This window comes from Triturus cristatus, chromosome 5_2 (genome assembly GCF_964204655.1).
Source record: "Triturus cristatus chromosome 5_2, aTriCri1.1, whole genome shotgun sequence".
NCBI classification, from domain to species: domain Eukaryota; kingdom Metazoa; phylum Chordata; class Amphibia; order Caudata; family Salamandridae; genus Triturus; species Triturus cristatus.
In genome coordinates this window covers 331381058-331396485 of record NC_140588.1, presented here as the reverse complement: position 1 = coordinate 331396485, position 15428 = coordinate 331381058, and the positions used below count along the sequence as shown (strand labels likewise).

Sequence of the window (15428 nt, the reverse complement as noted above, 5' to 3'; positions counted from 1 at the left end):
AGCCGTTCCCCACCCGCCAGTGGTTGTAATGTTAACGATTGCATCATATTCAATAAAAACGATTTAAACCATAGCTTGGTCCCAAGTTAGACGATCAGCACACACTCTGTCAGTTTGTTTTACACTTCTTGTCTAAGGACAAGGAAAAAGAAAGCTGTAGGAAACTAGCATCAACTTGCGGGGGTGGCACTTATATGTGACTCCACTCGACCACTTCTGGAGAGTCATACATGTTCAATGCAGCGCTACACGTGCCACCTACCAGCATACAGAAGCAATGCTAGAAGAAATCTCTGCATCCAGTCTGATAGCTGGGGATACTCTAAATGTGAGGAATCTGCAGTGAAATAAAGTAACCTCCAGACAAAGGTTTATCAAAGGTGAGTAACTTGTTCATCCCATTGAAGGCGGATTATCTAAGTGGACCTGTAAACAGAAGTCACCAGTATCGCAAGGACATTGACTTCCTGAATGGTAGGTATTAATGTATAAGCAGAAAAAATAGCCCTGAAGAATGTATCTAACCGCTGACTCATCATCTGTTGCATATCTTCAGGTGCCAGGCTGAAAGACTGCTTATGGGGAGAAATAATGCAGAATCAAATTGCTAATTCTGTCAAGTTAGATTGATTGCCAAATAATCTAGATGAAATTTGAAATATTAAGTTTCAACACATAGCTTTATCTTCAAATACAACATACATTTCTAATGTTGTTTTAGTTATAACTACATGTATGCTAAGCTAAGTAACTGCATGTTTCCTTCTCATCGTACGTTTCTGCAATTACAGTTTTACTGACAAGAATATACTTCATATTATCTCTCCACAGATCCAGTGCAAAATGTTGTTCAGATTTTGGAAAAGCAGTATCTAGAAGAAAAGCAAAATGCTCTGGAGGAACAGAGGATGATGTACGAGCGTGAACTGGAGCAGCTCAGGCAGCAGCTCTCCCCAGAGAGGCATCACCAGCACAGCAGTGATAGGCTCCTGTACTCTTCCCAGACAGCACAGCAGAAACTCAACTTCTGGACAGAGGAGAGGTGAGTATGAATTCGAGAGGCAGTGAGTGTGGCCTCAGAGGAGCGTGAAAGTGGATTCAGTGTGATGCGAGTGTGGGGGTAGACGTAGGTTCAGAGAGGTGTCCAAGGGGCTGGTAAGCATGAGCTTGGATCAAAGAAGCGTGAACTCTGAAGAAGAGTTTGACTGGTTTCAAGAAGAGTGAGAGGAGACTCAGTAGATAAAAAATGTCCTCTTAAATCTGCTTCATCTCAACATGAACTAGCACACTTATGCAGGAAAGGGCAAGTGCTTCAGGCATTCATTAATAAGCCTCAAATGCATGAATATCGGTGAGTTATTGCAAACTTCCTTCCTGATTTTCATAAGGGGCAAATCAGAGACGGTTTACAAAAATGGTATCCCTTGCTTCTTTGAAGAGAGTGCCCTTTTCTATACCTGTCTCCTTTAGAAGCCAGGTTATGCTTGCTGGCTTATTGGAAAGGAATAAAGGAGACTTGCACACCATTGTCGCCAGTACCTTTGCACATTGTTCTTTCTTCCAAAAATGGGGGTGGTCCATAATTCTTTTTCCCATGTATTTTCCTATAGAAACTTTAGACAATGCTACAACCAAAATATTTGATTGGAATTACAGTAAAATTGGCAGAAAGCTAGTTCTTTATCAAGAAAGCATGATTTTTGTGATTTAGTGTAAATCTGTAGTCTTTGAGAGAGCAAGGTTCTACATTTATATCTATTTAGAGGCGCAGGAGTGCAGCGGAACCGGCAGACCAAAAGATGAAAACTGATTGGCTGCTGCTTTGCATCAATGGAGATGTTGGCCAGCCATTTAGGACTAGGGACTCAGTCTCCGTGTCCTGAAACAAAAATAATAAAAAAGAACAGGGAGTGGGGCAGGGTAGGAATATCCTGCCCCTCTCCCAGAACTTGTGGGGAGGAAGGTTCAAGAGGGACCCTGCCAGGGTAAAAATTTATTTATTTTTATACGTTACTGCAGGAAAATCCCCCCCCCCCCCCAAAAAAAAGAGAGCTAGCCATTCTAATAAAAATCCCCCGGGGTGGGCCAGTGCCTGGGGAGTTGTTGCAATACTGTTTTAAAAAAATAAGTGTGGGGGCTTGTGTTCCCCCCCCGAGCCACCTATTGGCCCCTGGGACTCCACCCCTGAGACCCAATGTCAGGAGCGAAAAAAGGGGGTGGTTGATGCTGCACTTCACCAGTGACGGTGTCCCACCCCAGCTCCTTGTGCCCATGTCTGGGATTGGGACAGCCACTGCAGTAGGGAAACCCTGCCCATATCAAGCGGGCAGGGAGAATTGAGATGCTGGCTCCAGTGCTGGCAAACAGTACTGCCTGCCAGGTGGGGAGCCGACTGGGCAGCACAGGAGTGGGATCCCTGTGCTGCCCAACAAAATCAAGGTCTCTGGGAGCCCAGGTGGGACCGGGGAATCCACAATAATAAAAAAAAAAGAAAATGGCACAAAACCACATTCACAAAGAGCAGCGGGAGTATTCCGCACTATAATGCCCTGCATGGTCTTCTTGCGCAGTGTCGCACCCCTTGTGGTGCCCCAAGTATAGGCAGGGGCATCTCTAAGGTACTACTGAAGTGTTGCAGGGGCTAGAATGTTTTTTATTTATTTTTTATTCAAAAACCTACCCATAAGTCTCGGTAGTTATTGAATGTATGACCCTGTGAGAGTTTTTCATTGTTTTCAAAGCACTCTAGAGTTGGGACTTTTGCTCTACTTCTCAGGAGTCCAGGTTCGGCTTGTGGTATGGTTCTATGCCTGCATTTTGTGGCCTGAAGAGTGCTAAAAGGACTTAACCACTTGTTTTTGATTGTTTCAAATAAAAAAGCTTTCTTTTAAATAGTATGGGACAATTGTTATTAAGCTCTGTGATATGTGTATTAATACAAACTATATTAGATTATTGTGGTGATTTATTGACACAGCCTATAAATCTGTCTTATATCAGTTAATGTGGTGACCTTCCCCGATAAAGCCATTTGGCTCGCATTTTATGTTTTGGTGTTCTGATCCTTTGACCCCAGTAGGTCTGCGCTGGTTAAAATCAGTTTAAAAAACACATGAATTAAACTGTGAAAAAGGTTAAAGTGGTGTTATAGTTAGCTATGGTAATAGGATCTTAATTAAAAAAACATATACAAAGTTTAAAGTGACCTTATAAGTAGGTCAAAATGTCAGTTTAAATGGTAACATTTTAAAATTAAAAAACGCTGAAATTCACAAGTTATAGTTAACTCAGTTAACTGAAGTAACTATAACCTGTGCCCTTGTCATGCATTGCTTATTATCTCATGCATTACATAACTCATGACATGTTCTATGACATTATTAATAACATCAATGTGACATCTGACATGATATCTTTGATGACAACACTGTGCCGGGCTGGGGTGTGAGTTATATTTAGTTCAGTTAACTAGAACTAGTTCATTTCAGTGATTATTTGAAAATGTTGTTTATAGTGAAAATTGTACCCATTTAAGTCATGGTAACTTTTTTTCTCGGTGAAAAAAAAAATATCTATCCATGTATATGTTCACTGATATCTTTTATGACAACACTGTGCCGGGCTGGGGTGTGAGTTATATTTAGTTCAGTTAACTAGAACTAGTTCATTTCAGTGATTATTTGAAAATGTTGTTTAAAGTGAAAATTTTACCCATTTAAGTCATGGTAACTTTTTTTTCTCAGTGAAAAAAAAATATCTATCCATGTATATATTCACTGAAGAAACCAAAGGTTAAAGTGACGTTATAGTGACGTTATAGTAGGGTGAAATTTGAAATGAGAAAAACACTGAAATTAGCCAGTTATCGTTATCTCAAACAACTAGCACTCATGCCCTAAGGTAACCATAACTTGCGCCCCGACCATGCACAGTTTTGTAATCAATAATGTCATTGCAAAAGTTGCAGTGACATTATCAGAGATATCACAGAAGATGTCATGGGTGATGTAATATGAGGGATAATTATCAGTGCATGGCGAGGGCGCGAATTATAGTTACCTTAGGGCACGAGTTATAGTTACTTGAGATAGCTACAACTGGTGAATTTCAGTGTTCTTTTCTTTTAAAATTAAGCCTGTCGGGAAACAGGCTTTTTTTTCTTTGGTGGGTGCCCCAGTGCCCACTTGGGAAACCCACAATGATGGGGACGCTGAGGCATGGGCACCCATTGCCCTGACCAGCTTGCCAGGCACCATTGTGGCAAGAGCCAGCCAATTTTTTTAATTGTGAGTGGTTACCCTGGTGCCTGCCTGTGAAATATCACCCCCTGGGGCATGGGGTCACTGGGACCGATATCTGAAAGAAACACGTTGGTTAGATTCCTCACCTTAGAATATCCCCAGGCGTCAGACTGGATCCGGAAGATTTTTCGTCAGCAATACCCCTTGCGCGTCGCTAGGCGTCGTCTGCGGCTCCGCGTCCGTCGTCGGCGTCGTGCGCCGGAATGACGTCGTCGGAGTACTTAGACGCCGCCCTCGCGCGCTGACGTCAGTTCTTCTTTTTTCCGCGCCAGTAAGCGCAGATCCGGGAGAGCTACCCCTTTTAGTCTTTTTTGACTAAATCTTTTTTGATCACTTTTGATCCTTGTCTGTCGACATCTGGTGCCGGTAGGATGCCTGGGTTCAAGGCTTGCGAGGATTGCCATCGACTGATGTCGGTGACCGATCACCACCGCCGGTGCCTCTACTGTTTAGGCCCCGACCACGACGCGGAGTCGTGCTCCGATTGCCAGGCCCTGACTTCGAAGGCTCGGCGGGAGCGGTCCCGCAAGCTTCTCGAGCTTCGCCACTCGGCTCCGCGTCGTGCGCGATCCCGGTCCAGGAGGAGGTCCAAGGATCGCTCGCGGAGCCCTAGCCGACGCCACCATCGATCGTCGGGCTCCAAGTCGTCGGGTAAGTCCAAACGCTCTAAGAAGTCCAAGAGGCGACATCGCTCTTCGGACTCCCCTCGCCGGTCGCGCGACTCGGCCGAGGGTCCGGGTGGTTCCACCCCCGCGGCTCCGGCGGAGCCGCAGGCCCCGCGCCCGTCCCCATACCCTCCGGTCCCTGGGACTAACGCGACGCCGGCGGAGGTCAGTGCCTTCCTCTCGGCCATGAGGAGCCTGGCCCCGCCGTCGACGCCCGCTGGCGCGCCTTCGGGCCCCGCGGCCTCGACTGGGCGACCTTCCCTGCCGGCGGCTTCGGCCCCGGCGCCGTCGACGACTCCGGTCTCGACGCCGCAGGTCCCCGCGGGGCCCATGCCTGGGTCCCCGTCTACGCCGGTTGACCTAACCACTCCTCCACCGGCGCCGGCGAATGAACCACCGACGCCGGCGCAGACGCCTACACCTCCGGCGACGCCGACGCCTTCGGTGCCGACTCCGGACGGCGTCCAACCCCAGTTTAGCCCTATTCCGGACCCGGCGCCGCAACGGCGTCGACCGACGCCGCGTCCGGCGCCGCTTGAGACCTATCATCTCTACAGTCCGGCTCCGATCATTTCTCCTGTTTATCAGGCATCGGAAGACGGGGGCGACTGGGAGGGGTTCGAGGACCCTATGGCTGTTCAGTCGCAGCTTTCACAGGACTGGGCAGATGAACTGGGGGAGGCCAGTGGTCTGGATACCTCGCCAGACACTGGATTCACTTCTCCTCCGACTGTGGCTTCGGAGGAGGGTGCAGCATTTTCTGTGGTGCTGCGCAAGGCGGCCGCAGCCCTTGGGCTCGAGCTGCCTGCCGTGGCTGTGAGGACTAACATCCTCACTGAGGTGCTTCAAACCGCAGCAAGCTCCACTGAGCCTCTGCTGCCATTCAATGAGGCCCTCACTGACGTTCTGCAGGGCACCTGGTCCAAGCCCTCCACAGTTCCTCCTGTGGATAGGAACGTTGCCAGGCGCCACCGCCCTGCTCCGGGCGACCCCAGTTTCCTGTCCCAACACCCCACCCCGAGAGTCTGGTTATCCAGGCCTCTACCTCCCAATCCTCCTTCCCGACCGCTCCGCCGGCCCGGGATTCCAAGAGACTCGAGCAGTTTGGCAAGAAACTATTCTCGTCCCTTAGTTTGGGCCTGCGGTCTTTGAACACCGCCTGTCTCTTGGACCGTTATTCCCATTCTCTGTGGGATACGGTGGAGGACGTGCTGCCCCTGTGTCCGGAGGAGGTCCGGACACGTCTTACCCAGGCTTTGGCCGATGGGAGTGATGCAGCGCGGCACGCCATACGATGTGGGCTTGACACCACGGACTCGCTGGGTAGGGCGATTTCCACCACGGTGGCGCTCCGCCGCCACGCCTGGATGCGGTCCACGTCATTTTCCGGGGATGTCCAGAACACCCTCATGGACATGCCCTTTGATGGCACTCGCCTGTTTGGTGAGAAGGCGGACAGTGCGCTGAACCGCTTTAAGGACTCCCGGGCTACGGCCAAGTCCTTGGGCCTCTCGGCTCCGCGGGCGCACACCTCCGCTTTTCGCCCCTTTCGTGGCCAAGGAAGGGGCGCCTCCTCACGTGGTTTCCGCCGTGGCGGATCTGGAGGACGACGTGGTCAGCCCACATCCACCCCGGCAGCATCCGCCTCAAAGCCTTCCTAGTCCGAGCTTTCAGGCCCATTCCACTCCAGTGGGCGGCAGAGTTCGCCATCGCCTGCTCCACTGGCGGTCCATTACATCGGACAGGTGGGTGCTGCAAATCGTCCGAAGGGGCTACTCCCTCCCCTTCGAGACGACCCCTCAAGCCATGCCACCGCAGCACCACCGTATCTCGGGGGATCATTTGAATCTTCTCCGCGAGGAAGTTTCGGCCCTCTTGGCCAAGGGGGCTGTCGAGCGCGTTCCGAGTCCAGAAGTCGGTCGTGGTTGTTATTCCCACTACTTTCTGGTTCCCAAGAAGGGCAAAGGGGGCCTACGCCCCATCTTGGACCTCCGGAACGTCAATGCCTTCCTCCGAATGGAAAGGTTCAAGATGTTAACCTTGGCTCAGGTTCTAGCTGCCCTAGACCCCGGAGACTGGATGGTAGCGTTGGACTTGCAGGACGCATACTTCCATATCCCCGTCCTGCCGGCCCACCGGCGTTACCTGCGGTTCACGGTGGGCCAAGAGCATTTTCAGTTTACCGTGCTCCCCTTCGGCCTCACCAGTGCCCCTCGGGTGTTCACGAAAGTGATGGCGGTGGTCGCAGCTCATCTGCGCAGATCAGGGGTTCCAGTCTTCCCCTATCTCGACGACTGGTTGTTGAAGGCGGGCTCGCCCCAGGCAGTCGTCTCCCACCTCCAGACTACGGCGGATCTCCTGCATTTACTGGGATTTTCCATCAACGTGCCGAAGTCACACCTGAGTCCCTCTCAGAAGCTCCTCTTCATCGGAGCAGTTCTCGATTCGGCGCAGTTCCGGGTCTATCCACCGGAACAGCGGGTCCGGGATATACAGGCCCTGATTCCCATCTTTCGGCCTCTATCCTGGGTTTCGGTCAGGCTAGTGTTGCGGCTTCTGGGGCTGATGGCCTCCTGCATCCTACTAGTGCATCACGCCAGGCGGCGCATGCGGGCTCTGCAGTGGGACCTGAAGTTTCAGTGGGCCCAGCATCACGGCAACCTGTCCGACCATGTCTTGATCTCGGAGGGCACTGCACAACAGTTGCAGTGGTGGCTCACGGACCGCGATTGGGTCATGGGCAGGAGCCTCTCCCTTCCCCAACCGGAGCATGTCGTAGTGACGGATGCGTCCCTCCTGGGCTGGGGTGGCCATATGGGAGAGGCGGAGATCAGAGGCCTCTGGTCTCCGGCGGAGTCTCGTCTCCACATCAACCTGTTGGAGTTGAGAGCGATCCGACTTGCACTGAAAGCCTTCCTTCCCTCTGTCAGGGGCAGTGTCGTGCAGGTGTTCACGGACAACACCACCGCCATGTGATATTGCAACAAACAGGGCGGGGTGGGGTCGTGGACCCTTTGTCAGGAGGCTCTGCGCCTCTGGACGTGGCTGGAACACCAGGGCGTCACCCTAGTGGTTCAACATCTGGCGGGCTCTCTGAACGCCAGAGCGGACGAACTCAGCCGCCGGTGCATGATGGATCACGACTGGCGTCTGAACTCCGAAGTGGCGCAAGGTCTCTTTCAGCAGTGGGGAGAGCCTTGGTTAGATCTATTCGCCACCGAAGAGAACGCGCAATGTCAGCAGTTCTGCGTGTTGGAATTTCCAAGGCGGCACTCGCTCGGCGACGCTTTTCGTCACGAGTGGAGTTGCGGTCTGTTGTACGCCTTTCCGCCTATACCACTTCTGCCCAGAGTGCTGAAGAAGATCAGGCACGACCGGGCCCAAGTCATCTTGGTGGCTCCGGATTGGGCACGAAGATACTGGTATCCCGAGCTACTCAGTATGTTGACCGATCCCCCGATACGTCTGCCCCTTCGGGAGGATCTTCTGTCGCAGCAGCAGGGGACGGTCCTCCACCCGAACCTGTCCAGCCTCCACCTCCATGCGTGGAGATTGAGCGGCGGCAGTTGATGCCATTTGACTTGCCTCCTGAAGTCTGTGATATCATTCTGGCAGCCAGGGGTCCCTCCACAAAGACGGTATACGCCTGCCGGTGGAACAAATTTGTGGCATGGTGCACAGCAAAGGCTGTGGATCCCCTTTCCGCCCCTCTTTCTGAGGTTCTCCTCTTTCTTCTTTCTCTGGCCCGGCAGGGCTCTGCCCTGGGCACCCTGAAAGGTTATCTTGCTGCCATCTCCGCCTTCTTGCGGCTTCCTGATCAGCCTTCTCTTTTCAAGTCCCCTGTGGTTACACGCTTTCTAAAAGGCATTACTCACACGTTCCCTCCTGTCCCTTTTGTAATGCCTCAGTGGGACTTGAATCTGGTCTTGACATTCCTGATGTGCGCTCCCTTCGAGCCTCTTCACAATTGTCCTCTTCGTCTTCTGACTCTTAAGACTGCTTTTCTGGTAGCCATCACCTCGGCTAGACGGGTGAGTGAGCTCCAGGCTTTATCTTCAAAGCCTCCTTTTCTCTCTGTTCATCCGGACAAGGTTGTCCTTCGGCCTCGTCCTTCCTTTCTTCCGAAAGTGGTGACTCCATTTCATCTTGGGCAGTCTGTCACCTTGCCCACCTTCTTTCCGCCTCCGCATCCTTCCAAAGAGGAAGAGAGGCTCCACCGTCTGGACCCAAAACGTGCGCTCTCCTTTTATCTGGACCGCACGAAACAGTTCCGGGTGGACGACCAGCTTTTTGTTGGGTACGTGGGCGCTAAGAAGGGGAAAGCTGTGCACAAACGGACCATCTCTCGGTGGGTCGTTTTGTGTATCAAAATTTGCTATTCTTTGGCGAAAAAGGACCCTCCTGTTGGGCTGCGCGCCCATTCTACTCGGGCCACAGCGGCTACTACTGCTTTGGGACGGGGAGTCCCTTTGCAGGACATCTGTCAGGCGGCGACGTGGGCTTCGTTACACACGTTTGCCAGGCATTATTGCCTTGACAGCCAAGTCCGGAGGGATGGCTTCTTTGGCCGTTCTGTCCTCCAGGACTTTCTGGTGTGATCTTGGTTCGCAGACCCACCACCGGGGATGGTATTGCTTGGGTATCTATTCTAAGGTGAGGAATCTAACTAACGTGTTTCTTTCAGATGAACAAGTTACTTACCTTCGGTAACAATGTATCTGTAAGAAACATTAGTTAGTTAGATTCCTCACCAACCCACCCATCCTCCCCGTTCTGCGAACTGACATCTAGGGTTAAGGTTGTCCTTTTCAGGCCCCTAGATTTTATTTTTGGCACCAGTGTCGGTCTTTGCATGGCTCTGCGTTCCTGGCGCGGAAAGCTATGTACAAGAACTGACGTCAGCGCGCGAGGGCGGCGTCTAAGTACTCCGACGACGTCATTCCGGCGCACGACGCGGACGACTGACGCGGAGCCGCAGACGACGCCTAGCGACGCGCAAGGGGTATTGCTGACGAAAAATCTTCCGGATCCAGTCTGACGCCTGGGGATATTCTAAGGTGAGGAATCTAACTAACTAATGTTTCTTACAGATACATCGTTACCGAAGGTAAGTAACTTGTTCATCAACATGAGGAGCAGGGCACATGGCCTCCTCTCCTTTCAAAAGAAATTTGGCCTTGGGGATGGGATCCCAAGCGCCTAAAGAGGCTCGGGGACGGGCCCACACGTCTCCCCATATAAATATAACACACTGTCAACCCCCATGCACTAGCCCCCCCCCAGGAGGGTCGGGTAATTTTAAGCGTGGAATCCATGGCAACTTTGCTGTAAAAAAAGAAAAGAATTCTTTCAAAAAAAAATGTTGCCCTAAGGGGATCTCCTTCCACCAGGCCTAGAGGAGTAAGGTATCCCCTACCCTGCTCCCTTATATAATTTTTTTTCTTTTTTTGCAGGATTCAGGACCGAGTCCTAACATGGCTTCCCCCACATCGCTATTGATGTTGTGGCAGCCAATCAGATCTCTTCTTGAGATCTGTCAGGTCCGCAGAGTGAAATATGCAGTTTTGATCCTTGATTTCTAAAAAACAAAAAAAAAAAAAAATACTAAACCGGTTTTCACCTAATCACAGAAAGTACTCTTTCTGGACCAAGATCTAGCTTTCTGTCAAATTTGGTGTAAATCGGTTCAGCAGTTGAAGCTGTATCTGTGTCTAAAGTTCCTATGAAAAATGAATAGGGAATATGCATTTTGGGATCTCCTTTTTCTCGACTTTCACTTGACAGATCGCACCGAAATTTTCCAGGAAGGAGCTGAGGGAAAAAATATTTTGTTGGAAGATTAGTCAAACGGCGCCAAAGTGAAGATATAAGCATACCCAAAAATTATTTTCCTATGGAAACAGTCTTAACTATAACTTCCAATTGGAGACCGCTAAAGGGACATGTATATGTAATATATATATTCTAACTTCATGATCAGTGGGAAAATGCAAAAGCACAGGTTCTGTAACCATTTCCTCATACTGACTGAATCAGTAGTAAAGTTATTGCTTTGCTGACTCTGGTCCACTGACAGTGCCCTATAATTGGCTTATGGGCAACCACCCTACATCTCCAGTTCATCATCAGCTACTGCTCAGTTAACTGGAAAGTTGAAAATGGTTGCATACACTAGGTATGCTGGGGCTAGAACTAGCTGATCATATAGATAGATGCCAGCTGGCCAGTGTTTGTGTTTTAACCACCATGATTGAAAATTAACTATTAGTCTGGTTAAGCATTGTCCAGTTGGTGGTAACTTATGAAAAAGAAGTACTAACCACGACAAAATAAAAAAAATGCTTTAGTAGACTTTTTGTTACTTCCAAATTGTCATAGCCTTGCCTACCAGTTCCTCTACAGTGTTAATGTTCATGTTACATCAAAGACATTCTTCTTGGCAGTAGCATAACACAAAATGATAGGGTTCCTCTGCAGATTGTAAATAGGGGCCTCTGAGTTTCCGATATCCCACAGATATTCATTGGCATTAGGCTCCTTGAAGGGTTAAAACTTTGTTGGGAGTCACAAACGTTTGAGTGGTTTACACACTCAACATGCGCTCCTCCATCTGGTGCTCCAGTTGGTTGGATTAATTGTGTAAACTGTGTTAGATTAATACTTCTACATTTTCTGTAGATACATAGAAGGGATTATTGGTCCCAATAATTTATTTCCCATGTGGAGAAAAATATGTTGGTGTATTGACACATCAACCCGAATCATAAATCACAAAAGTTTCCTTCAACAGAAATCCACCATTGTAGGGTTAGGCGAACACATTGAAGTCTTCACTATACATACATTTTCATGGATAGGAATTACTTATTGATCAGTTTCTTTGAGCGTATTTTAGTTACAGTTGTGCTTCTTCTGAAGTGAAAAGCATCTAAACCATAGGCTGATTCAACCAATGAAAAAATCCACTTTTCTTTTGTGTAACCCATGTGCTTAGTGGGCCACCACTCAGTCTATAAAACCCCAGACTTATAGGGCTCTCCTCATTATTTTCTTTGACCATCCCCTTCTGGTCAGTTCCAATTAGTTTGTTTTCCATAAAGCCACGTTGCTATACAAGTACACCATCCATCATTATTAGTTGTTTTCAAGCATGACTGAATTCAATTTCAAAGACCTCTGAAACACTCACATATCCTAATATTACTTGAAACTAACCATTTTGATCATTTCCTGTAATCAAATGGTGTGCATCTCCCTTTCTTCTTTCCCTAAGACTTTGATATGGAAATGTGGTGTTATATTGCAGCACATGGTGGTCCTTAGAGTTGTTGATATTTGCATGTTTTCATTTTCAATCTTCGCTTCTGCCACTTGCCAATAATAAAAATAGATTGTCCTATATTTTTCATGTTGCCTACTGCATCACAGGGATGAATTGTTTCGGCAGAGCCTGGCAAAACTTAGAGAACAGATTGTGCGGGCCAACACCTTGGTGAGAGAAGCCAACTTCCTTGCTGAAGAAATGAGCAAACAAACGGATTATCAAGTGACGCTTCAGATCCCTGCAGCGAACCTCAGCGCTAACCGGAAGGTAAGCAGTGAAAAAGGGCAAGGCAGGTGGTTGCGTGTACATTCTCTAAGGTATATTGATATTTCTTTATCAAAGTGGGATATGTTTCTCCCCTCAGTCAAATATGGTTTAAGGAATAGGAAGGATTAATTGTATCACAAGTTTCCCCTTCCAGCATCTTCTCAGCTGGGTAAAGTGCAGCTACATTGCATGGTGTCAGATGGGTATTATTATAGTTACATTTCCTAAAGTTCTGTGAAACGTTTAAGGCTTGGCTGTGTTCTGCAGTTATCAGGTGCTTTATTTTTTGCTAGACATTTGGCTCAGATGTGTTTGGTTTAACTTCCCTGATGTAGGACTAACTTTTTCCCCTTTCCCTCCATGGGACAAAATCTAAATCTTATTACAAATTATTCAAATATTAATTAAATTAACCTTAGCAGATCCCGCTGCAGTGAACTCTTTAAACAATTCTCATCCCCTCGTCCTGACATATTGCTCCTCCTTTTCATTTCTCCTTTTCTGTATAATAGTCAAATTCTCTGTTACGGGTAAGGAACCTGTTCATCTCCATTTTGGAGTTCTCTGTAAAACATTCTAGAATCTGCTTGGGCCTTGTTTTTTTCAATAAAAAGAACACATTATAACAATGGATTGGACTGAATAGGCATAATTTCAGCTAGGAAAATTTGCAGTCTGTTTTTTCTTGGAAAAAGGAAGTCGACTGCTCTCCAGATACCTGCCATCATACCTGGCTTAATGTAAATTGCTATAGCCCAATGCATAGAATATTTTAGGTGATTTGCTTTCTCTTATTTCATTCTTTTCCGTAGCGGGGAGCAATTGTAAGTGAACCAGCTATTCAAGTGAGAAGAAAATGTAAAGGCACCCAGGTGTGGACAATTGAGAAGCTGGAGAACAAACTGATCGACATGCGTGATCTGTATCAAGAGTGGAAAGAGAAGCCTTCTGAGGTAAAAACAAAAATTCTCTCAATGAACTAGAATCTTGCCTTTCTTTATAGTTTGATATTAAAACACCCAATATATATTATGTTTCTGTTATTTCTTAAAAATGAATTAAAAAATGTGTTTTAAATATAATTCCACCATTCTACTCTCTCACAGATATTTTTTTGTTTTTGTAATTATTTGAACGCTATACTTACCAGGGTATTGAGTGGCACGATGCTGTCTCACATAGAACATGTGTCTACAAAGAGTTGATTGACAACAAAGAAGCAACTACCACATACCTCCATGGCCAGGAAGAGCACACTGTGAAAGCAGTGCTGGCCTTAAATCGCTGCTTGCTTGCCCTCGTCTGGCATTAAGGTCTTACTTTCTATTGTGTTGGGTGACCTGCTGTCTGTCCGGCTTATTGAGGTCTTTTCCTTTATCACCTTGGCTTGACAACCACCCACTATATTAAAATATCTCTGCCAGCCATGCGGAGATCTCTGAGACTTAAGAGCAGCTGCCATCATAACAAATACTCTGAAGGCACAGAATCTGTTGCATGCCCATGTGAAGTATAGTTTTGTTTCCCAAAAACAAACTCTTTAAATGAGTTTGTATTTGAGAAACTTAAACAAATAAATGACCGTAGCGCCCCGGAAGGTTTCTTTAAGGGTGTGGGAGTTTTTATATTTTTTTCTGTTTGGGCCCTCCAAGGCTTCCCAAGCACTACGAAAGAGGAAAAAAGTCCAGCAGACCATCCACTCAAAATAAGGCTGACAGTTGTAGGAATTTTGGTATTATGTGTTGTGGGGGTTAGTTCTCACCATGTAATACTATCGCGATACCCCAAAGATGGTCCTTGGATTTACACTAATAAATCCTTAGCTCACTCCTGGTAGTGTGGCAAAGAGCAGTCGGGCTTTACTAGAGCAACATGTGTTAAGCATTTCAAGATGGACAATAAGTAATTGGCATGACTCAAGAGAAATCCAAAACCAATTTGCAAAAATAGTGTATTTGTATTGTAATTTAGACACAAAAATGAATGGAATAGTGTACATTTAACCAAAGTTATAGATTTTTGAAGCAGTAGAAAATCAGTGCAAAATAATACAGTGCAAATTTTAACATTAGGGTCAATGGGATGAACCATTAGTGACAATCAGTCATTTGCAGGTTGAATTGCCTTTTACCCTTGCAGGGTATAGGTGAAACAGGTCCCAGGACCAAGCCACAACAGTCAGTTCAATTTTACCTGGCCTGTTGAGCCCGGGCGCAGAGCTGTCCTTGGTGCTAAACAGGGGCAGCAGCAGAGCTGCTTTTACCACTGAAACCGTGCTGCTGGGGAAAAAGATGCAAAAAGACAACAATGGTGTGGTTGCTGACATCTGTTGACGGTCGGATGGAATTTCCTCTTAATGCAGCGTCGAGTAAAGGGGTCGCTTGCCAGACTGGCGACCAACCAGCCTTGACAGTGGTAAACAGTGCTGAAAGTAACTTTGACGTCCATTTGCCTAGCGGAACACAGTAGCTGCCTGTAACTTCATTGTCAATCCTTGTGCACAAAAGAGCATGGCTGTTTTAATTGAACACTAATAGCTTTTTTTTTATTGTTTTCATTGTAAACAAAACAGCTAGACACTTGAGTAGGCAGTTTACACGTAGCATTTGACAGTAAAGCACCCCAGTCTACAACCCTGTAATTAGAACCATTTCTACACAGTGTTACATAGTTGGCATCAGCACTCCACACTCCCGCTAATAGCTGTTTTTAATGAAAACCTATATGTTTTGGCACCGCACTGGATATATTTTCACACTTAAAAACTGATTTCGTTAATATACACGTGCTTGTTTTAGTAATAACCATACTCATACAGGTTATTGTTGATTTTATGTTTTCAAATGAAGGGATCACTCACCTTGTTTTGTC

General features: G+C 47.5%; 1 protein-coding gene across 6 annotated transcripts in view; it reads left to right on the top strand.

Moving 5' to 3' along the window:
- Window positions 1-15428, top strand: part of KIF13A (kinesin family member 13A) — a 758668-nt gene that overhangs the window by 519365 nt on the left and 223875 nt on the right. For all 6 annotated transcript variants that reach the window (XM_085607091.1, XM_085607090.1, XM_085607089.1 and 3 more), the window contains 3 exons: window positions 832-1042; window positions 12395-12557; window positions 13370-13510. In XM_085607091.1, the coding sequence (XP_085463217.1) occupies window positions 832-1042; window positions 12395-12557; window positions 13370-13510 (515 nt within the window). The remainder of the gene's footprint in view (window positions 1-831; window positions 1043-12394; window positions 12558-13369; window positions 13511-15428) is intronic.